Below are 23493 nucleotides of genomic sequence, written 5' to 3'. Positions count from 1 at the left end.
GCAACTGGTCAGGGCTTAAAGGGTGAACTTAGTTTTAGACAAGTAATCCAAGCCTTTGAAACAGCAGTAAAAGACCACAACCATTGCACAGTGACTAACAGCTATGTTCTAATGAAGGCTAGAGAGAAATCCATAAATTCATAAGAACAACTTCACTTGTGGAGAGAGGTTATAAAACAGTGAAAAGACATACACTTTGCATGTAGAAGGTCCTGCATTCAATTCCCTGCATCTCCATCTAAAAAGACATTCAGAAAGATCCTGAATCCTGAATCCTGGAGCAAGCCCCACTAAACTCGGTGAGAATTAGTTCTATGTAGACATGCATAAGTTTACATTGTAAACCTTTGGCAAGTGAATTAAGAGATTATTAGGGAACTAGTAAACGTTTCTGCTTCAAACAGCATGTCTGAAGGATTAATATGAATAGATGGACGCATACCAGCAAAGGTGGTATTGTTTAAGAACACACATCCATTTTTTCTTTTTTAGTTTAACCCTAGCCTAAACAACAAGTAGGCATAGTACCAAAATGGAATCAGTTTTCTGTTCCCTCTCATTAAAAAATTATCAGTACAGTACAATCATTTCCTTTAGTGATAATCTCAGTAAAACAAGTCTTTAATGCACACTTGCTCACAGAGTTAAGCGCACTGATTTTCATGAAAACATATTAAAATAGGTGGGCTTCAGCAAACATAAAACTCTGTTAGGTTGTGGTCTCTTGCTTTTTGTATGTATTATTCAACAGTCTGACTCCTCTGCAGTTCTCATATAGCCAGTTCCAAATATCAGCCCTGTAATAAACGCTCAATGTTGTTTTAATAGTATTGTATATAATTACACATACAGTTGTGTACAGCTAGTACAAGAAACACACCTCTTTACTGAACGTAAATCAGATTGTTTGATTAAATAAGAGCTAGAATAACAAGGCAAAGAAGCTACAGCTATATCTGCCTCAATAAATCTTATCAGTAGTTTCCGATTGCAACATTACATATTACTTTCTTTTCTAAAAAAACTTGAACTACAACTGGAATTAAACTACAGGTACTGGTATCAGAACACAATGCATTCCCAGGCATCATTCATTAGGAGAGCAGTTGCATATCAAGCTGATGATTTCCATTATTTCCTATGGGAACATTTCTAATCCATGGGTTCTCCCTCCATGCTTTCTGCCCAAAACTGCTGCGGCCGATCAGCAAAAGTCAAACAAAGGAAAAACTGATTTGCCCGATCTCTCCTGTTCCCTGATCTGTCTCCCTCAATGGTTTCTGCCCCAAATGGCTGCAGCTAATCAGCAAAACAGAAAGAAGTAAGGAAGTGGGCAAACTGGCTGTTCCGATATCTAAATCAGCCGTTTGTGTAACAAGGTTTGGGTATACAATGGTACCTTGGGTTAAGTACTTAATTGGTTCCAGAGGTCCGTTCTTAACCTGAAGCTGTTCTTAACCTGAAGCATCACTTTAGCTAATGGGGCCTCCTGCTGCTGCCACACCGCCAGAGCATAATTTCTGTTCTCATCCTGAAGCAAAGTTCTTAACCCGAGGTACTATTTCTGGGTTAGCGGAGTCTATAACCTGAAGCGTATGTAACCTGAAGCGTATGTAACCCGAGGTACCACTGTATTTCTTTGTGTTCAGAGAACTGAGATTTCAGATAATAAGCATTCTGACAGCGGACCTGTGTGTAGTGACAAATCACTCCCAGAGAACAGCTTACTCATTAAGCAAGGCCTTCAGATGGAGTTGTAGGCTGCGCACTGCTGTGTGGAGACGATTTAGTTCTCTTGACTTTTGTTCGGTTTTGACTGAACGTTCCAAACCAGACTGATGGTGTGTTTCAAAGTACCGATAAAATTCATAGCTCCGTTTAAGCTCTTCTAAACAGGCAGCATGTGCATGATGAAGACCCTGAGTCACATCAGTAAAGGTCGAAAGTGGCAAATGTTCTGGCCCAATCAGGGTCTTGATAGATGCATTGGAGGGGGACAGCAGAAGAATTAGCCGCCTGAAGAATTCAGAACTTTGTCCAACCCAAAGTTGAAATAAAACCTACAAATACAGAAGAGTTACGACAGTCCTAATTATTACAGAAAACAATAACATTTTGTTTTTCCTGCTTTCCCATACATTTTAAGCAATTCAACAATAATATGATTACCACACCACTTAAACTTTTTTTTGTTAAGGTTTACAATGCACCGTTCATGAATATCAATATCAGGGCAGGGTACAAGAAAATATACATTGCACATAAACAACAAAACTAAAACAACATAAAGACTACAAATAAAATTTAAGGTAGCTAAAATCAACTGGGTAGGACACACAATCAGTCACTTAAAATCTTTAGCCAACAAGTAGGCTTTAACTAGCTGCTAAAAGACCAAGTTGGCACCTGTAAGGGGAGGACATTCCACAAAGCGAGTGCCGCCACAGAGACCACCTTGGGGTGTAGTCAGGCAGAGCAGAAATGTTTTAAATGAACGACTTATTCAGTTATGTAAGAGCTACAGTCGTACCTTGGATCCTGAATGCCCTGGAACTCAGACGTTTTGGCTTCCGAATGCTGCAAACCTGGAAGTGATTGTTCTGGTTTGCGAACGTTCTTTGGAACCCGAACATCCAACGGTGCTTCTGCGGCTTCTGATTGGCTGCAGGACCTTCCTGCAGCCAATCAAAAGGTGCAGTCTGGTTTTCGAATGTTTTGGAAGTTGAACGGACTTCTGGAAAGGATTCTGTTCGACTTCCAAGGAACTACTGTATATCTATTAAAACCTTTAACAGAGAGACAAAGTCAGAGAGAGATTGGTTGTCTGACTCTTTTGATCCACCTCAATGGCCCATAACTGCTAGAACTCATCCAGTGCCCTCTTTTTAAACAATTATATAAAAAGTAGAAAAAAGATGTAAATCAGGGATTTTCTATGCTATAGCAATTTATTCTGATAATTAAATATCTTTTCAGGAGTCCACAACTAAAGCTTACAAAAGGTAACAAACGAGTCTAGCCCAAAGATGTAAGTTAACTTAATATATTCCAGGCAGCTGGCTTGAGCCTTGGACTGGGTGGGTTTTTTTAAGTTAGTTAACAGGCTCAGTCAGGTTTTCTTGCTTAATTGCTACAAGTGGAAAGTAGTTACAAAATAGGCCAACGTTAAACCTGAAGGCTGGATTACCTTTAGTGCTGGCAGGCTGAAGCCATCTGTGAGATTGTGTGCTTCTTCCTCAGACACCTGCTCTTCACTGAGTCCAAGGCCCAGTTCTTTGAAAGGCACCACACAGATGTAGTTTGTCACATTGTCGCTCTCAGAATTCAATGGGTAAGTTTAGTTAGTGTTAAGGCAGTTAAAGAAGCTTTTGTATGACATGCAACTTGGGCAAACATGAGGTAAAAGAGAGACCAGAAGCTTTTCAAACAAGTTAAAGATTCTATAAAGTGTTCTTATGCACTTTAAACAGCACTTTAAACACTTTAAGCTGGACCTATCCTTGTGGTCCCTTCCAATGCTGCAATTCTATGACCTCTACTCCAAAGACAGGAGGAGGAATTGCATTTGAGCCATGTACATAAAATTTTATCTCTGTACAGTAGGCTAGTTGACACACACACTCCTCTCTATTCTTTATCCAGGAAAGGAAGAAGCATTATCAGAATGTTCAAGCCAGGCAAAAACATTCAAGGAGAGTGCAAAGTAGCACAAGTGAGGAATGTGGCCTGGTGAATGTCATGAAAGCCAAACAGGGAGTCCTGGAAGATTGCCTTTGGCTGCTGGGCCTGAGGGTCCCCATCCCAGGGTTAGAGTGCTGGACTGACACCAAGGAACCAGATTCAAATCTCCACTCAGCCATGAAGTGGGTCAGTCCTTAACTTAGCCTGTCTGTGTGTGCTACATGGTAGGTTGAAAAATTTGTTATGAAGAAAACCAAACAATGGAGTTAGTGAATATGTAGGATATTAAGGCCATGGACAAGAAACACAAAGTTGTGTTAAGTTCTTGAGACAAAATGAACACAAACATAAAAAGAGGTTCAGCAATCTTTAATTCTGCATTACCTCTATTTAGCCTTTTCCAGTATGTCCTATTTCAAAAAAAGGATATTGTTTCAGCATATACAAGGTAGCAAGCCTTGACGCTCTGAAGTTGGCTCGTACTGACCGATAAACTGCTTTCCGAAGACCAATGAGATGCTGACAAGGATGCTGTCCGGCTTTATTATATGGGCAAGCAGCACTGACCCTGTCAAGCAAACTTGAAAAGTAAAATGTGATACAACTGTACAGATGTCCTAAGTAATGATAAAAATACAAAATAAATCAGTATTATCATCTTACATGTTTTTCATTTTATGTAATATACCTTCATGCATATTGAGAAATTGAACAATTATTTCATTATTATACAAACGAAAGAAGCCCACACGTTGCTAGTAGCAATGTATAAAGTCATTTAAACTTTAATCCCGCTTCAAAAATGAAAAGAAAGATGACATATTTACATAAACAAATATCATGACCATTATGATCGCATCTGTCTTTATATGCAAAAATTCCTATCTGTCTTTCCCAGTCTTCAGAATCCTATATGATCTGCAGGCACCAATTTCATGTTTTTATAAGGAAATATACTTCTGCCAGGCTTTCAGACTGAAGAAGCTAAGTGACAAAAGGCATGAGCCACAGGTTTATGTGGTCTTCCAAATCCTTAATAGTGAGCATGTGACTGCTTCTGGTACACCATATCATTAAGAGGCTTCCTTGCTCCATACCCTGAAAAACTGCTCCTGCAGATCATGAGGCAATTGATGAAATGAGAGATTCAGAAATGGAAGTGCCTTTTGCTAATGCTCTCTGTGAGCTGGATCCTAGCCACTAACTTTTTATTTTTTTAAAGCTGGAGAACTAGACTATTTTCTTCACACGGTCCATTTGCAAAAATAAAATATAAGTATTTTGCCTCAGGGTTTGATCAGACTGCAGCTAACACTTAGCTCTTTTGAAGTACCGTTTTAACTATAATATTAACTATTCTTAATTGTATGCTACCTTGCCAAGAATAAGCTTGGATTGTCTTACCACATGCCTAAACATTCCACAAGACAATCTCTTTTTTTGTCAGTAAAGCTCAATTCAGACTAATTCTCTGCGTTTGGCAACTTCGCTTACTGTAAGATGGCTACACTTTTAGTTATACATGTAGCTGCTTGCATTTGCAAACTACACAGCAGATCTAGTATTAGAAGCACATGCTCTGTAAATAGAGATTAAAATATTATGTACACATGAGAATGTTTAAGCAACAAACTCTGGATAGTATTGCTGTTTCTTGTTCTTTATGAAGTATGTTAGAAGTAATCCTTGAAGCCAATATACATCTAGAAGAATTTTGACTCTTATAACTCAGTGTAGCCATTCATCTAAAAGCAGAATTGGAAACAAATAATCCCCTAAACACATGATGTTAAATTATGTTGCATTTAAAGGTTCCGAAGTGTTATGGGGATGGAAGAGGGCTTTCCATAACCTGTATAATGTTCTACATGTTTAAAACATCTATCTAAAACTATTCTTAAGCAAATTACATGTCATTCAGGAGAAAAATAAATTGTAACAAAATATGGTTTTGAATAATGCAAAATCCAAATGAAATCTTAATACAAATGAATCTTAAATACGAAACATTTTAATATTTGTGAAGTGAAAATTGGTCCCAAAAAGAAGTGTGCACTTTTTGATTTTGGTATATTTGCAACCAAAGCATATGAAAATTTAGGAATGAATCTCTTGAGGAAAGTTTGTAACAGGCAGTTGGAAAAATTTAAAAGCTGCTTCATCAGGATTGGGTGTTTTTTTAGGCGAGACACACATCTAATGTTTGTTTTGCATGTAGATTTGGCTTCCTTCAACTCCCAAGTACGAAAAGTTGTTTCTTATGAGTTAATTGACCTTTTTCTTCTTATGAGACTACCAGGAAGAACACAACCAACCAGCTGTGAAGCTCTTCAATGCGTGTGTCTTTTGCAGGTACTTTTTACTGAAACGCTTAACGTGGAGGTTGCTGAAAAATTGTGCCAAACATATCAAAACCTACTTCATTCCCATTCATGCCCTTGTTATCTCCTTTCCACAAATCAGCTTGATTTGGGTACCAGTGACTCAAGCTTCATGACAAATATGTTGTGTGCATAAGTGAAACATCTTAGATTTAGACATTTTAAAGGAAAAGTTTATTCACTCCTGGTTAAACAGGGATGACTGAACCAATTAATAAAATAACCTAAAAATCAGACTCACAGAGTAAATCCTCTGGAAATGACTTCAGTTTCTTGAATGAGCCGTAGAGATTTTCTCACAAGGTTAGTGAAGGCTCGACAATTAGTCACCATATCTTCTAGCTGGAGTTGGCATTTTCTTAGAGACATTTGCAGCTTGGCTGTGTTCAGTGTGTCCAAACCTCGTAAGAACATGTAAACCAACAAGCCTACTCCCCCCACCAATCCAAGAGATCCATTCCATGAAGAAGGAAGAATAATCAGCGTGCTGATGAAGGCAAATAGTAATGAGATATCCCTGCAAAACAAAATAGCCAGTATAAGCCACATCTTGCTTTTTTGCAGCTTGCCCAGATTCTGGGCATGCCAGCTGTTGCCCAGCTTTCATTAAAAATAAAGAACAGCAATGCAAAGTATGATTGTCATATGAAGGAAACCATGATATCAATAGATATAGTACTATACAGAGTCCTAACTCAATTTTCTGGAGATGCATCTTTATGTTTTAAATTGTCATTAAGAAAGTATTTTTGCTCCCCTGAAATATAAGTAAAAGCTGTCAATATAAGTTAATCAAGCTGTGACTGGGTAACAGTAGCTCTCTCTGCCTTAAAAACAAATGGTAGCTGTAAGAGCAGGAATTCATGTTATTTCTAATTTAGGTATTATTTTGTGTGAAATGTATGTCCTTGATTTCTTTTAAAACCTTTTTTCAAAAATTACCCTACTAATACCAATATAGTAGGACAGCAGAAGGGGACATATTTCTTCAGGGAACCAAACGCTGATCTACTGACAGTTTTGTTTTTCAAGTTTCTGATTCATTTAATCTGACCATTACAGTCCAAAAGTGCACGCTTGGTTTCCTTTAAAGCAGAAGAGGAAGAAGAAGAGGAGGAGTTTGGATTTGATATCCCGCCTTTCACTCCCTTTTAAGGAGTCTCAAAGCGGCTAACATTCTCCTTTCCCTTCCTCCCCCACAACAAACACTCTGTGAGGTGAGTGGGGCTGAGAGACTTCAAAGAAGTGTGACTGGCCCAAGGTCACCCAGCAGCTGCATGTGGAGGAGCGGAGACGCGAACCCGGTTCCCCAGATGACAAGACTACCGCTCTTAACCACTACACCACACTGGCTCTCAGAATATGGAAGACCTTTCCGTGGCATCATTTCAAATGGCTTGCTCATTATTTTTCTTAAAACCATATATGCTCAGCAGCAAAGCTTCTCTCACTTGTTTTTGTCACATTTGCAGAATTGTTGCAAAATACAAGTCTCTGCAGGGACACTAAAACATTCACCATGAATAAGTCTAGTTCCCTTCTTGCATGTTATAAACTGTGACAAATTTGCATTCTCTTATCAAATGCTACTTCTTGAAACATTGGTCATTACAACATTATTATGTGTGCAACCCATGTAATCTAAAGAACGGACCAGAAGAACCAACAGAATTGCCTAAAATGAACCAGAGACATAATATTTATGCAGTATATATTCTACATCCAGGCTTGTATAGTGAGCCTCTCTCAAGATGACAAAAAAAGATTTTAATCAAATGATGCAAAATCCAAAGAACCTGAATTTGTGTGGAAACAGCACACTCTTTCCATTAGCCTCAAATAAACATAACGGGGAGGTGGGTGGGGGAGAGTATGTTAAAGTAGCCCAGAATACAGGCCCACAAAATAGAAAGCTCACTAAGAAAAATGGGCTTATCAATTGCCAGAGCAGTAAAAATCAATGCAAGAGATAGGGTAATAAACTGTTAAAAAGGGAATATCACATGCACACTTGTGGCTAACCATCTTCAAAATTTCACACCTAAGAAAATATGCTCCTGCTGTACACTGCACAAATTAATGCAAAGCAAAGAATACACAAAGGTGAAGTCAATTCTAAATCCATGGGATAGAAGCTTGAATAATAAGAACCAGAAAGAAAGAAAGAAAGAAAGAAAGAAAGAAAGAAAGAAAGAAAGACAATTCCTGTTCTCTAAGAGGTTAGATATGTGAAGAGCAAGATACTTCCTCCAACAGAGCTTGTAATCTATGCAGATAGCCCAAGGCAATACCAAATATTAGGAGTTGCTAGGGAGCGTAGCGTTGGAAGATGTCCATGTTCCTGTTGCTTGGGCTGCCCTGCAGACAGGATACTGGGGTCAAGTAGCTCAATCAGTTCAACATCCTCCTGCAGCAGAACTTCCTGTTGCAGGATGGTGCAGAGAGCCTCCGAGCGAAAACCAACATCCTTAATTTGAGAAAAAACAGCACTTTCACATACACAAGCATTTCTCAAATAAAATATTTCCCCCCCTATCACTATGCAATATATAAAACAAGGATGGCCAATTCCTACTTTAGGAGTCTGAACCACCACCACCCGGCAAATGCCTCCCCTAAGACCCCACTGATTTTGGTTGCAGAGTGAGGCAAAAGGCAGGCAGGGGACAGGATTCAACTAGACACAGAGCTGAGGTGGGTAGAGCCCAGTGCCCCTGATAAGGAAGCAAGCTACCCCTCTGCAGTCATCCAATTGATCATTTGGTTGGACAAGATAACTTTCCCTCCTCAGCTTATGTGCATGCATCCATTGAGGTGAAGGAAATTTGCGCCTGTGATAGAACGTGTCTATGAGATGGCCATATCCATCATTGGCTTGCAGCCCCTGGAAGATGTGCCAAGAGGAATGTGGCCCTCAGAACAAAAAGGGGGCCACCAACGCTGATGTAAAGCATTCTGTGATTGCTGTTGTTATTGCTAATATAGCACCATAAGTCTGCATGGTTCTTTACTGAACAGAAGACAGATGCCGCAAAGATCTTAACATTCAACATGGAAAACGACAGAAGAGAGAAGTGGAGGCAAGGCTAATGGGAAAGCAATATATGGTTGTTTCAGTTGCACATGCTTTGGCTTAGTTTCAGGTTGTGTCAGATCACCAACAACAGCATTTGTACCCTGCCCATTAGGGTATGGGAACTAGGAGGAGCATGCCAAAGACTTCTTAGTTCTATGGAAAGTCTCGATAATGGTCATGTGACTGCTTATTACTGCTAAGATCACTTCTGCTATATGAATAGTTTGCTGAAATGAACACACACAACCATTAATTGAGATGCTGTAAAATACAAAGCACATAGTAATAATATATATAACTTCAGTCAACAATAAGCCCTGAAGTTAGATGGATTTGTAAATTAAACTTGGCCATGAAGGTGAACAACAATACAAGTCAGATGCCACTAACAGAGACAGAACCTTTCAAAAGCAATTCTCAAATTAAAGGAGATCTAGAACTCTTGGTTAAAGCACTCTAAGGCTGAAAGCAGCATTTTTAAATTACAAAGTTTGTGAACAAAATCACAAAACAAGATATTGACGGAGTAGGTAATTTTAACCAGGTTTTGGAAGAAAGAGGTGTGTGCTTCTACCAGGCTAAATAAATGATTAAGCAATAATTCATAAAACATCAGAACATATGCAAAGCTTGAGCTTTGGTCCCCTCCTCTTTTAAGCAGATTTGAACATTAAACACTTTGCCATACTTGGCTATGTCATGTAGAGAACAAGCTGTGACCTACTGGCTTAGCTAAAAAAAAAGTAGAAGAAATTTATTTATTTATTTATATGGGAATTAAATAAGGCTTGTTGAGGGGAAATTGCAGAGTTGCAGCTTACCAAGTGGTGAAGTAGTTCATCTTTTTTCTTATATGGTAAAAAAGAAAGCCAGCTTTTAAATTTCTCAGCTAAGTTTGATAGGACGTCTTTCTATTAAAAAAAAAAAATCAATACAGTAGTAATAAATACAATAATTATCATAAAAACTGCCTTCATTTATTCCACTGGTCTAGTCATATGTGAAGATGATGTCTGTTAAGTAGCTTTAGCCTACAAATAACACAGGTCATTGTACCAAGAGTCAAATACACCAGCACACCAATGTTTACAATGTTCTGACCAAAATCACAATTAAGAGTGCAAAGGACACTTTAGGCACCGAAAAAGGACAAGGAATAGAGAATATGATGGGGAACTGTTTCATGTTGAAATAACTGTGTACACAAATGTACTGAGGGCAGCAAGAACTATTTTTTTTAAAAAAATGCATAAATTATTTGAACACAATTGCTCCTTAGCAAGAGGCAAGCTATAAATGCATGCTTTGTTAGATGCGTATTGAGAATCTCCAGCTTTCCTGCAAACATCATCACAATATTCATTACAACAAAAATCCTATACAATTCATTTCAACAAAAAACAAAAGATTTGATACAAAAGTTTTCATACAAAACTTGATTTGATACAAAAGTTTTCAACAGTTGCCTAATGAAATGGCCTATTAAGGTTCTATTATATAAGTATTTGTATGTACAGTATGGTTAGTTACTTTGGGAAGAAAAAATTGGAATATTCACTTTGTTTTTTGGCCAAGTGTATTTTCATTAAAGAGGATTTTTGCTTTCATTATCACACTGTTCATTACTCAACATGGAATCATTTTAATCAGCAACACTTGAGATGAAAATGATTATTACAAAATATGATTTTTTTTGTAATAAGCTATTTTTAGTATATGTAGAGTAGTCATCAGCAATACTAGAGGATGAAAAGGAAGTAGCCTGGTGAGTTTCCTGGTAAATATAGGAACTACTGTTCACTTCTAATTTTAGTGTTTCTAGGCTTCTAATTCACAGCTAAATATATATTTAGAGTATGCTAAATATATATTTCATTTCTACCCCATTACAAAAGGAAGGCCTAAAATGATGATTCTGAATTGCAAAAATGTAGGAAATATAGAATCATAGAATCTTAAGAGTTGGAAGGGACCCAGGGGTCATCTAGTCCAACCCCTGCAATGCAGGAATCTCAGCTAAAGCATCCATGACAGAGTAGTCATCCAACCTCTACTTAAAAACCTCCAAGGAAGGAGAGTCCACTACCTCTTGTGGGATTTTGTTCCACTGCCAAACAGCTCTTACTGTCAGAAAGTTTTTCCAAATGTTTAGTTGGACTCTCCTTTCTTGTAACTTGAAGCCATTGCCTCAAGTCCTACCCTCCAATGCAGGAGAAAACAAGCATGCTCCCTCTTCCATGTGACAGTCAAATGACTATGGCTATCATATCTCCTCTCAGGCTAAACATACTCAGCTCCTTCAAGCGCTCTTTGTAAGGCTTAGTTTCCAGACCCTTGATCATCTTGGTTGCCCTCCTCTATTTGAAAGGTTTCTCAAACCACAAGCTACAATTCTGCCAAAAAATGGTGCCAGAACTGCAATTATCATCTGAAGATAATTGTGGGTGGGTGTGATGGGTTTGCCCCCTTGTTTTTATTATGTATTTTGCGTTTTTATCTTGAATTTTTATGCTGTGAATTGCCCTGAGATCTACATATGAAGGGTAATAATGTTGATAATAATAATAATAATAATAATAATAATAGAAGTGGTTATATTGAACGGTAAAGTTTAAACCAAGCCATTTTCCACAATCACATGCAAATGAGGGCAGAAAATAAAGAATCCAAGTTCCTCAATTCCAGCAGAGGCCCCCAATTACAAAGGTGTTCTCTTTATGCAAGCACTAGGTTTTTATATAAGCAAGACACAAGTTTCTGAAATACATGCCTGCAAGGTTCAGGCATCTGCAGGTGAGGACAGAAGAAACAGTATACAACCTTCTGACTGCCAATTCTCCCTCCACATGCCTCCCCCAGGTCATCTCCGCTTCACCTTCGCAGAGACAAACAAGACGTCTAGTCTCTGAGCCCAGCTGGGGAGGGGTGGGGAAACAGTTGAAAAACTGGCCATTAGGCATTTGTAGGGTAAAATTAGATCTGGATGAAGAGTTGAACAGCCCACCAAGGACTTCTGCATTAGCATACTGAAGGAAACATTGGATAGGGAACATAATGTATAGTTCTGTCGTTAGTACAATGCTGACAATGAATCAGTGTTCTTCAGCTGATTTACTGCAGAGTGGTAGAAAAATCTCAGAAGCAGAAGTAAAAGAACTAAAATAGACACTAAGAACTTTTATTTTTGGTCTCATTGTGGACTCATTATGTTGGACTCATTGACCTGGTTTGCAAGACATGTTAAACCATAGTTAAAATAAATGATGGATTAATGCAGCCCTCCAGATCTTGCTGGACCACTTCCACCATCTCTGACCACTAAGTTTGCTGGCTGGGGCTGATGGGAGTCCAGCAACACCTGGAGGGCCACAGGTTCCCTATCCCTGGCTTAGTGTGAATGAGCTGCATGTTGGTGCATGCTGTTGAAATTGCAAGTGCTTCACCCTTAGTCCTGCTGCAGCTACACCTAGGAGGTTTGCTACGATTTATTGTTTGGGGAAAACAAACCACCAGCCTGGCTTTGGACATAATGGCAAGGCAAACTATGGCTTGTTTCCTATATAGCATGGCAGCAGCATGGGAGGAGCAAAGCACCTGCAATTTCATGCTGCTCAATCCCATTGAACTATTTTAAACAATTTTAATTATGGTTTACTGTGATGTGAATGAGGCCACTGGCTATTAACAATTCTATTACATCATGCCATGACCATAGCTGAGTAAAAACACCATGCTTTTCAGAATATGATCATCAAATTTTGCCAACTGGTTTTTCATTTCCTTCCCCTTTGGGACAGTAGAAAGGCCTCTGGCCTGCAGAGTCATAGCCAAGGAAGTCTGCAGAAAAGTCCACTCCTCCATGATTTCATTTAGCATATAGATGGATAATGGCCATTGAAAGAACTCGCCATTATGAAGAACAGAGACAGGCAGAAATAACTGGGCCAAGCATGTTCCAGCTAGGTGCTAAAGATGAAGAGATGACATAAAAATGGATGAGTTTCCAGCATGTGCCAGTGCTATCCTTATACAAGTTCATAGTGCTTAGCATACATTGCTAGCAAACAATTCATTACACTGCATTTTTGAAACAAAATGTGCAGCAGCATGCAGGTGTTCTTTTCCCTAGCGGGGTTTATTGTCAAAAGTACAGGATAAACTGCCTGAAAAATGAACACAGATTGCACAGGAAGAACCTTGCACTAAGAAGGTACCTGAATGCTCTGGATGGGGCAGCAGCTGCTAGCTCCATCTTTGTCCAATGTGTCAATATGGAGGGGCAATGAGACACAGTGAGAGCTCAGCAGATGATATGGATGAACTGCAGAGTGCAGTTCCTCTCTTCCTGCACCCCAAGCCCCAACAAATGAGGCCCCAGCTGACATGGGAAAAGGACCTGAACTTCAGGTTCCATTTTCCATTGATTCCCCCCACCACCACCCACACATTTTTCCTTTTCCTTACAATGTCACGCAAGCTACAGATTACTAGTTTTAGAAATTCTGCCGATATTTTATTTAACTTTAGCATTCTTAACTAAGCGTGCAATTCCACACACACATACTAAGAATTAAGTCCCATTGGACTCAAACTTACTTCTGAGCAGATATACATAGGATTGGCTTGTATGGGAGTCAGGAAACTTAAGATTCTCTGAAACCTTTTTTTTTTTTTTTTTAGACACTCAATCTTCATTAAAACACTCACTTCTGAGCAGTCTAGGGTGGATTCCAGGCTTTGATATACCATGTTAAGATTGCTGTGTTTTCTTCTGAACAAAAGCATGCATGACCATATGCATACTCTACATGCTACTGTACAAGTGACTGATCACTGGCAAATGAGTCCTAGCATGTTCTTTAATCCCCCAGTTAATCAGGAAAAAAGATGCTTCTTCCTCTGCTATAGTGAAACTGGTCAGTGTTCAGCTTTCATTATTATAATTGGATTCTGAGCCAGATCAGAATGAGACATGTTTCTGGAGGGGGAAAGTAATACTGAACAAATTCAACGGTATTTAGGAGATTTATTCAATTAAAAACCTGTGAAATTTGAGTGGTACACTTATTATATGAAATCTAATGCAAACTAAAAGAAAAGGTTAAAATAATGATTTACCATGCTGGGTTAAAGTAACTTCATCTTGCTTTTTTTAATCTTCAATATGCAACAGACATTAAGCTATTAACTATAATCCATATCATCCCCCTCTCCTCTAGGCTGCATGATGTACAAGAGCAGTGGGTTGGGGGGGGGACTGACAAAGAACACAGTGGATGAATCTGGACTGCTTTTAGGGAACTCAAACTATTTGTATGACATTAAATAAGTACAGTAATTAGGACTAAAATAAAGTGATACCATGACTACAAAGTGGGGAGAGCGATTGTAGGATCTTACTGATGTATGTAAGGGGTGGTGGGGAGAAAACCCTGACCATCACCTGACTCCAGCTGCCTCTTAAAAACAACATCTGGACAACTTGCACAAGGGATGCAAAGGCAGGACTACCTCTGCACAATAATAAACTGTTAATAATAAACAGTGCACAATAATGCACGGTATTCAATACCACTGAAATGCAGACAAAGGATACACATTATGAAGGGAGTCATTTTTAAATAGAGGCTGGGATTTTCATTTGATAGATTATGTAGCAGTTGAATTACCAAATTGAGTACTTACGTTCTGAATTGCAACTGTATCCATGTCTTTTTGCCCCTCTTCGAATGTACATTCTTCCGGCTTTTGTACCAATGGTGAGCATACTTCAAAATCAGTATGTCCTACGTCCTGTAAGTACTGATAAAGTGGCGAATTCTAAAATAAAAAATTAAAGGTATAAATAACTGATTTGTTTATCTGAAGTATTCTGAGATCAACATGCATTCATTATTTTTATTTATAGCCCACCCTTCACTGAATAGTCTCAGGACAGATGTTAAAAATACCACAATTTAAACAATCAAGGTAACTACAAATTATACTGAAATAAGACAATAAAACCACAAAACTAATCAATAACAAAATTAACAAAGATGTCCCAAAGATGTTTGAAAGGGTATGAACTTTTGCCCAGTTGCCCCCACTTTAGTATTCTTGTTTTCCTCCAGCCAAAGTCCAACCAAACTTCCTCATAACATGAAAAAACTTAATTAACCTGTTCTGGACCAATTATAAACAGTCCGTTCTACATTATAGTGTGTTAGGGGATTTACTGCTAAGCTTCTAGCTGAGCAAATGTGGTATCATGGAATGTTCACAAACGTTTAGACTACTCAAGGAATGAAGTTGTCAACAGAATACTGGTAGTCGAGTTTCTGCAAGGAAAGAGAAAAGTGTCACACAAGGGCTACTAAAGAGGAGTTATGGGAGGCAGTCTCATAACAAAAAAGGCGAATAGGAAGAAATCCTGGAAAACTGGACAGCTCAGAATCAGGTAAGTCTGACACCAGAGAAGGAGGTTGTTGAAAAAAAGGGGGAAATAACCTGAGGGACAGAAACTTTAGCAACAGTAGCTGGTAAAAACAGATGCCCAAGGAAAATACAAGACAATAAGATAGAGCATTAAAACTTTAAAGTGGCTGGATGCTTTTTAGGCAGGAAGAAGAAACAGGAGAGATGAGCAGGCTGGGAACCTAGCCAAGAATCATGAGAGGTGAAGGAAGTGAGAGCAAACAATAGGCTGAAAAACCCAAGGGAAAAATACAGTAGGTAGTGAAGGCATAGAGCGCTTTAGGAGGCAACTTAGGGGAACAGGAATGGGAAGGAGCAAAACTACACATATGGCTTCAGGACAGAAGATTTCATAGGTTATGTGAAGTAAGAAACAGATAAGCAAAGGAGATGTGAGCACCACTGGTAATCAGATCTAGGAGACAAAGGATTGTTAGGTTTAGAGAACAAGACGAGAGCTGAATTTAACATAAGAATTTGAACTAAATAGCCAATTATTTGGCTACAATGTTCTAGTTAGAAATTAAAACAATGTTTCTATTACCATCAAATAGTTGTGTTTCCAGCTACCAAAATGAATCAGACAAATGCTGCTTAGTATTAGTAAGCTTTCACTTTGCTATTGGTTACTGTAGTAAGCAGGTAGCTTAAGGTCCCAAGCCTAAGGGAACAACAAAGAGCCCGACTCCTTTACATATAAGTACAACAGTAGGAGACACAGCTAGGAGGAATCAACTGAACCCAGTCTCCTCCCTGCTGAAGCTATAGTTCAAAGCTCCAACAGCTGAAAGGTCAACTCTTCTAGCCATACCCTACAAGAATGGAAAGAGTCATATACAGCAGTGGGAAACTGGCGGCCTTAAATGTGGTTGATCTACAAGCCCATTATCACTTACCATTGGCTGTGCTGATTCAGGCTGAAGGGAGCTGGAGTCAACATCATCTGGAGGAACATACGTTCCCCACTTCTAGGCTAAGAAGTTTCTTCTCAGCCACAGTTCCTCCACACACCCAGTGATGCTAAGTGCTCTTAAACTCAAGCAATGTCAATCTGGTAACATGAAGCACTACTACAGTCTCCTCAAAATGAAATAGTCTTCTCCTTTCAAGGCTGTGTCCTGATTGGAAGGAGGGGGGTTTCCCTCAGAAAGCGCCAACTGCTCAATATGAAGTGCAACTCGAAGCTTTTATCTCTACAGCTTTCAGGTACATACCTAGCATATATATAAAGAACCCTGAAACTAGCCCCTATCTTTCCACTGAACCTGCCTGTACATGGATAGTGTAGTGGTAAGTGAAGTATTAATAAACACAGTGTATCAGGGTGAATGCTGTAAAGAATCTAATTAATAATAATGCATGCCCCAGACCCTTAGCAACTACTTGGCTAATTTTACTGAAAAGATCTAATGTATTTTTACTGAACTGAACTAGATACCACAAAGATTAAAAAAAAAATCAAGACAACAAATAGCAGAGAAGTTTCTGAAAGAAACACCAAAATTTAGAAAGATTTAACCTATCTTTCATCAATTCCCTTGTCATACTATGCATAGCTACCATTGTTTACCTGTTTTAATGAGTGAAATTGAAACTAAGACACAAATTTGAGTAATCTTCCAATTCATTACAGTATTTCTAAAATCAAAGCCACACCTCTGTAATTTCTGCTGATGCATTATAAAGGAAATGACTAAGACTTTCTCCATTAGTATCTCTCAGGTTTCCTCCCTCTCCCACCCTATGATATCTCCTCTGGATCTAACCTTTTATTAACTCTTAACCACATTAACAGTGAAACTTAAAAACCTCCTTCAGATTAGTAGACAATAATATTCTTGCTTTAAACCACAGCAAATCTAGTGTATAATGAACCAGAATATAAACAACAGATGACACTCCCAACAACATCTTGGAACGTCTTTCTCTCTCAAATTTTATCCCTCTCACCTACTAAAGTGCAAACTCTACTAATGCCTAAAACAAAAGTCAGCCAAGTTTATTCTGAGGTGCAGTGATTAGAGGAATAAAAGACTTACAGGCAGTGCATTCCTTGTCTCCTGGAAAATATGATTCCACCTCTTTCTCAAATACACTTGCAGTGCATCTGAGAGAATTTCCTCCACCTCCTCATTTCTTTCTACTTGCCTCTCCAGGATGACTGGAGCAGAAAATGAGGAGCATCGGTCAGAAAAACTGCACCTGTGCTCTCACACAGGCGCATTTTCCTAGCATCATCAGAAGCGGCCAGCAGCAACTCACTAAGACTCTGCAATTTCTTCTGTTACTGTATGATAGGAGGAACCGACAATCAGTTGATGGATTTTAAAAGGCTTTTAGGAAGCTACTGCTTACAAGAAATAATGCACATCAATATTATATAGAATCCTTTGCAAAGACTTGCCAAGCTACTGAATTTAAATGTCTTAGTCATAGTCCCTTGGCTCATAATCATCTTGGCCTGCTTATCATCTAGCCAATTACTCATAAATTGCATATTGAATGAGTACAAGACAGGGATTCTAGAAAGGTACATTATTTATAAATATAAAAGCTATTTCCCCCTATGTAAAGGTTGTGCTCCTGCTCCCTTCAGATTCTCACATTTTTCAAATGAAAACCTTCTGTCTTCCAAAACTGCCTCACAGCCAGACTCAATGCTATCAAATTAAAGACAAGACTTTAAGACCATTTAATTTGATGGATTCCAATTTCTTTCTTGATTTTACTCCACATTTGATGATGAACAGTACAGGACATGATTCCTTTAGTATTCCAATAGAATAGTCATTCTAATATTTATACTTTAACCTTTATATTTGCATGTTCATGTCTAATTGTACACACTGGTTTAAGTTTTGGTTACTGACATTCAGAAGGCTGACATCAAACTGGAACAAGTATTTGCAAAGAAAAGGGCAACTTGTAAAATAAATAGAAAAAATGTATACAGTATGCTTCTTTTTGGTTAAGCCTATTTAGCCTACTAAAAAGATTTCTGAGCACTGATAGGATTATGTTTCACACCTTAATAGCATTAATCTTTCCCTTGTCCTATACTATTTCAGTTGCATATGGTTTGATGCAGCAGAAGAGTGTATAACACAATTTTCATCCTGTGGATCTATAAAAATGGCTACTTTTAACTTTACAACAATTAGTTTATCATAAAAATGTTTAATTGATTCAGTTAAGATAGAAAAGTGTTCATCTTACTGTATGTCATTCAGAAATTTGCTAGCCACCTTAATATGTCAAATAATTAAGGGTTATAAAAATTAAGTCTGTCAAAAATTCCCCTGTATTAAAAAAACAACTGCCAAGCTACTCAGCTTCTTTGAGAGCCAGTGTGGTGTAGTGGTTAAGAGCGATAGACTCCTAATCTGGTGAACCGGGTTCGCGTCCCCTCTCCTCCACATGCAGCTGCTGGGTGACCTTGGGCCAGTCACACTTCTTTGAAGTCTCTCAGCCCCACTCACTTCACACAGTGTTTGTTGTGGGGGAGGAAGGGAAAGGAGAATGTTACCCGCTTTGAGAATCCTTCGGGTAGTGATAAAGCAGGATATCAAATCCAAACTCTTCTTTTCTTCTTCTCAGAAATTCTGGACTAACCAGTTCATTCCAATTTTGATGACTATTACTACTACTACTACTACTAATTTATATGCTGCCCATCTGACTGAGTTGTCCCAGCCACTCTGGGCAGCTTCCAACAAATTAAAGCATCAAACACAGTAAAATATCAAATATCTAAAACTTCAATTAAATGCCATTAGACCAGAATAAAAATTCTTACAGGCAGTAGAAAATATATGAAGGAGGGGAGAGACTTGTCCAATTCCTTCAAAATCAAACTAAGGAGAAAGCAAGAGGCTTTCATTAAAACTTACTAAAATAGTTGTCATAGCAGCATAAGGAAAAGTTACAGCTAAGTTATTTGAAAGGCCTTGTCCTCTAACTCTTATATCAAGCTTTAGTATTTCAGAGTAACTTGAATATTAGCCTTTTCTTAATGGAAGCTAACAGTTACTAAGTAAATGAGAAGGCATTTAAAATTATGTCATTAATATGAACAACAACAACAAAAGACACACACAGGAAAATTATTAGGTATCAAAGTTCACACAAAAGAAGTATAAGGATAATATAAAGTGTTTTGCCAACCATGTTTCATTCTGGTGCCTCAAGCGTCTCAGTTCCATACCGAATGCTTCATATCTCCAACAAGTATACAATGAATAACATGAAGGAAAATACAGTACAACTGAGTGTTCATAAACAGTGCTTCTAGTAACAGCACAGGCTTCATGAATAAATTACAAAAAAGATGTGGTTACAGTAATGAAACCCTTTAAAGCTAATGAGAACCTTTAATAAAAGAATTGCACCAGGTCATTAAGACTGCCATTTTTTTATTCCACTTGCCAGTTTGCTATTGCAATGGATATGTATTTCAAACTTGAAAAATATGAAACAGCATGAAGTCAACTGAATATATGGGAATAAGTCACATTTAAAATAGAAAATTATTAGATATTGAATTCACTTCACGGTTTGTAATTTTTTTCACTAACTGCAAGAGCAGTTTGCACTTGCATCTCATCAATAGTTTGGGGGCCAGAATTTAGGATCTTATACCAAGGGCTCAATTCAGACATTACAGCTCATCTCCGTGGGCTAGAAACTAGGAACATGCTGCAAGCATATGCATTTTCTTTCCTCATACATGCCAATTTCATTCTCCACTTCCTGGTACCGGTAACTATGGGTTGCTTCTACACTAGGAATTTAGTGCGGAATCACCCTCTTGTTCATTCACATTTTACTGGGAGGAAAGTGAAGAGGTCCACATATTATCATCCACTTATGTGGTGTGTTTTTTTACAATTCTCCATTTTTCTTACACAGAAAGTCTGACTTTTTAAAGATAGTTGGAAAAGTATATTGCTTCTTGGCTTTTTGGTGAAGATAAAGTGTGGGGTGTGTGTGGAATGTAATAATCTCCACAGGTGTAGCATTATACTTCTGTACATTTAAGAGTTATGGTTTTGGCAGTGACATATCAGAGCTGATTACATCACACACATTTACTAACCTTTGCAGTTGATACCATTTTCTAAACATTTAATTTTTAATTGATCTTTTAATTAGAACTAAAATGCTTCTCCAGCTATATCTTTTTTAAAATATTAGAAAATAGTGCTGAAATGAAAGATTTTTATGGTGAAATTACAAAATAATTTTAAAATCTAGGAAAAATCCCTTTCTAGTCTCTGCTATTTTAGCATCTGCCATCACCCCCAATTAATACTTCCAATCTTAATTTTTTTAAAAAATCTTTTGTTTTTTGGCATTGCATAACTAGCATTGGGCAACTGTGCTTAAATGAATAGGTGCTTCATGGTAATTAATTGATTTTTATGTATTAATTTTTTTAAAGGATTGTTTGGATTCAGTTTTCCAACTTGACACTCATTGGACTTTCTGCTTTTCCACCACAGGCAGTTATGTTATGCCCGCTGGTGTAGATGAAACAGAGAGGAATGAGCATCCAGAAAAAAAGCCCAGATAGGGTAGAATGTCAACAGCAATTTCACAAGTAGCAATGATTTATTAGTGCAACAAACCACACATCTTGAAACTGCCACAGTTAAACCTAATCAAAGTTTGTTTCTAAATTAAATAGATACACATGTAGCTTTCCAGAAAATCTGAATCTACACCAATTTATCTGGAAGGAAGCCTTATGAAAGTCAGCGAGACTTGCAAATTAATGGATCAGCTATATATATATTACTTTTGGATGGTACTCTCAATTTAAAGAGTGTTTTTAAAACTTTTGAAAACAAGCATGCACCTCATTGAAGTACACCAAAGGCTTTTTTTTTTTACTTCAGTGTTATGTACAGTACATTAGGTCTTTCCCACAAACCACTATCAACCAATGTCTGAACTTAGAAAGTGACATAGCAGTCTAGTACTGCTTGTACTGCACTAGTACAGCATGCAAGTCAACTCTCTGCATCAGATCGTGCAACTTAATTGTGCAATGTATGCATGAATCCCAAAATAATAGAGGGAGTAGGTATAATACATGAGGGGCAAATAAATAAAATAATACTCTAGCAAAGATAGAATATGAACTATTCTTTTGCACTTAGATATATCAAACACACTACCAATAAAAAAGGATCATGTACTGAGAAACGACAGCATAGAATAACAACTAGCTTGCATGGATACATGGGCATAGCCAAGAAGGTCAGGGGAGGCAGCTGCCCCCCCATCAAGTAAAACAATAGAAATACTTAACTAACTGGTTTTCCAACTGAAGTTTCTCCCCTTCCATTAACCTCGTCTAATATCACTTCTGAAAATGATTACACTTAGTAAACACTTTGATTTAATTATGACTGCAAAAAATGAACCAACTGAAAGAGAAGAAATTAACATGGCTTATTATAATGAGCTTAATAGGACTGTTAGCAGTCTCTTTGAACATGTAAAAGAACTTCGGTTCAGGATTTTGCAGGGACTACTAGCTCCTGGACATCTGCTATTTGTTTGGGAAGGGGGTCAAGGAAGCAGTTTGATAGGTTGGAACACAGTTAAAGACAAAATAGTGAAGAGTTTTTGTAGCTAGCTGGCAAGGAAGAGGAAAACCTCAAGACCATTGGGTGACTGGGCGTTTGGCTGATCCCCAAGCTCACCATGTATGTTTCTAAGTAAACAGTTTCCAAAGTTCATATTAGGCAATACCTTTATTGGGCCAACTAAAATACAGCAGAAAAACCCAAATAGCACAAAATTACACACACACACACACACACACACACACACACACACTTTTAGTGGTCTCTCCTTATAAGGGAGATGTCCATTTCAAAGCATACTCCAGAAACTTCTTGTTCAGTGCAGCTTCAAGAGGTAAATACTATTTATCCATTACAATTAAACCACAAGGATTTCTAATGGAAGAAACCACATACACGAATAACACATGCTACACTATATGCCTATCGTGCTAATGAAAGTGTACGAAAGTGCTTTCTTTTATACATTTCAAGAGGCTGGATTCTTTTTTTATTATTATTACAGTTTACTAATCTAACCAATATTATTGAAATAGACAACAGCATTTGCATTGTGCCAGGTCTGCCACAAAAAGGGGAATTAGATCCTACTAGAAGGACTGTAAATCTATAAATAAGTTGGCAGTGGTGGGGAAAACAAAGATGCTTTACAGAAAGTGAGATCTATGACCTTTGGGTGGGGTGTTTTTTTCTTCCAAAAAAGCCCTTATACTTTAATACTAACACGTCGTCTTTAATCAGAAAGAGTACATCTCCACTAGGAGTTTGTGTTAACAAATGGAGGGTCAGTGGTCAGAATTCACTCTGCTATGCCCTTTCCCTCACTGATAGTTCTTGCCTTTATTAAAAGGATCCTCTATTCCTTTGACTGGTAGAGGGGGCCACCACCCTGAATTATAATCTCAAATATTACTGGTGCTCTTTGGCATGCCATATTAATTGGTCCCCCATTGCTGCAGAGGCTTTGAGATCCAGCAAGGTTAAGCCCCACAAGGTGGTGATATGACCATGACAAGAGAACTAAAGGAAGTTCCTCCACTCTAAGACCACTACCATCCAATTCAATGCAAAAAACCAAATCCAGAGTGTGTCCTGCAGCATGGATAGGAGTCAGAAGTTACTTGGGACAGACTCAAGGTTGGCATGGCAGACATGAAATCCTGATCCACTCCTGACAGTGAAGCCTCAGCATGAATGCCAACCCTAAGACCTTCCCTGCTAGTTGAGGAAGAGAGACTGTTGAACATCAGGGTGGGTGGTACATCAGCAGAATCCTTATTCTGCCCCAGCCACCTATCTTCGGATA

General features: G+C 38.2%; 1 protein-coding gene across 6 annotated transcripts in view; it reads right to left on the bottom strand.

The window, feature by feature from the left end:
* VEZT (vezatin, adherens junctions transmembrane protein) overlaps positions 1–23493 on the bottom strand; it is a 34387-nt gene that overhangs the window by 9582 nt on the left and 1312 nt on the right. For 2 of the 6 annotated variants that reach the window (XR_014538922.1, XM_083573428.1), the window contains exons 2-8: positions 14824–14958; positions 9960–10049; positions 8354–8529; positions 6304–6579; positions 4112–4261; positions 3188–3335; positions 1729–2060 (exon numbers count right to left, since the gene is read on the bottom strand). Coding sequence is in view for 4 of the 6 variants with exons in the window: in XM_083573428.1 (XP_083429554.1) it covers positions 1729–2060; positions 3188–3335; positions 4112–4261; positions 6304–6579; positions 8354–8529; positions 9960–10049; positions 14824–14958 (1307 nt within the window). In the remaining 2 variants the exon portion in view is untranslated. Of the gene's footprint in view, positions 1–1728; positions 2061–3187; positions 3336–4111; positions 4262–6303; positions 6580–8353; positions 8530–9959; positions 10050–14823; positions 14959–17633; positions 18170–23493 lie in introns of those variants that run through there. The other 4 variants (XR_014538923.1, XM_083573429.1, XM_083573431.1 and 1 more) reach the window with 3 other exon arrangements.

This window comes from Podarcis filfolensis, assembly GCF_964270895.1.
Source record: "Podarcis filfolensis genome assembly, chromosome: 10".
In the NCBI taxonomy this organism is placed as follows: Eukaryota; Metazoa; Chordata; class Lepidosauria; order Squamata; family Lacertidae; genus Podarcis; species Podarcis filfolensis.
This window is presented reverse-complemented; position numbering and strand designations above follow the sequence as displayed.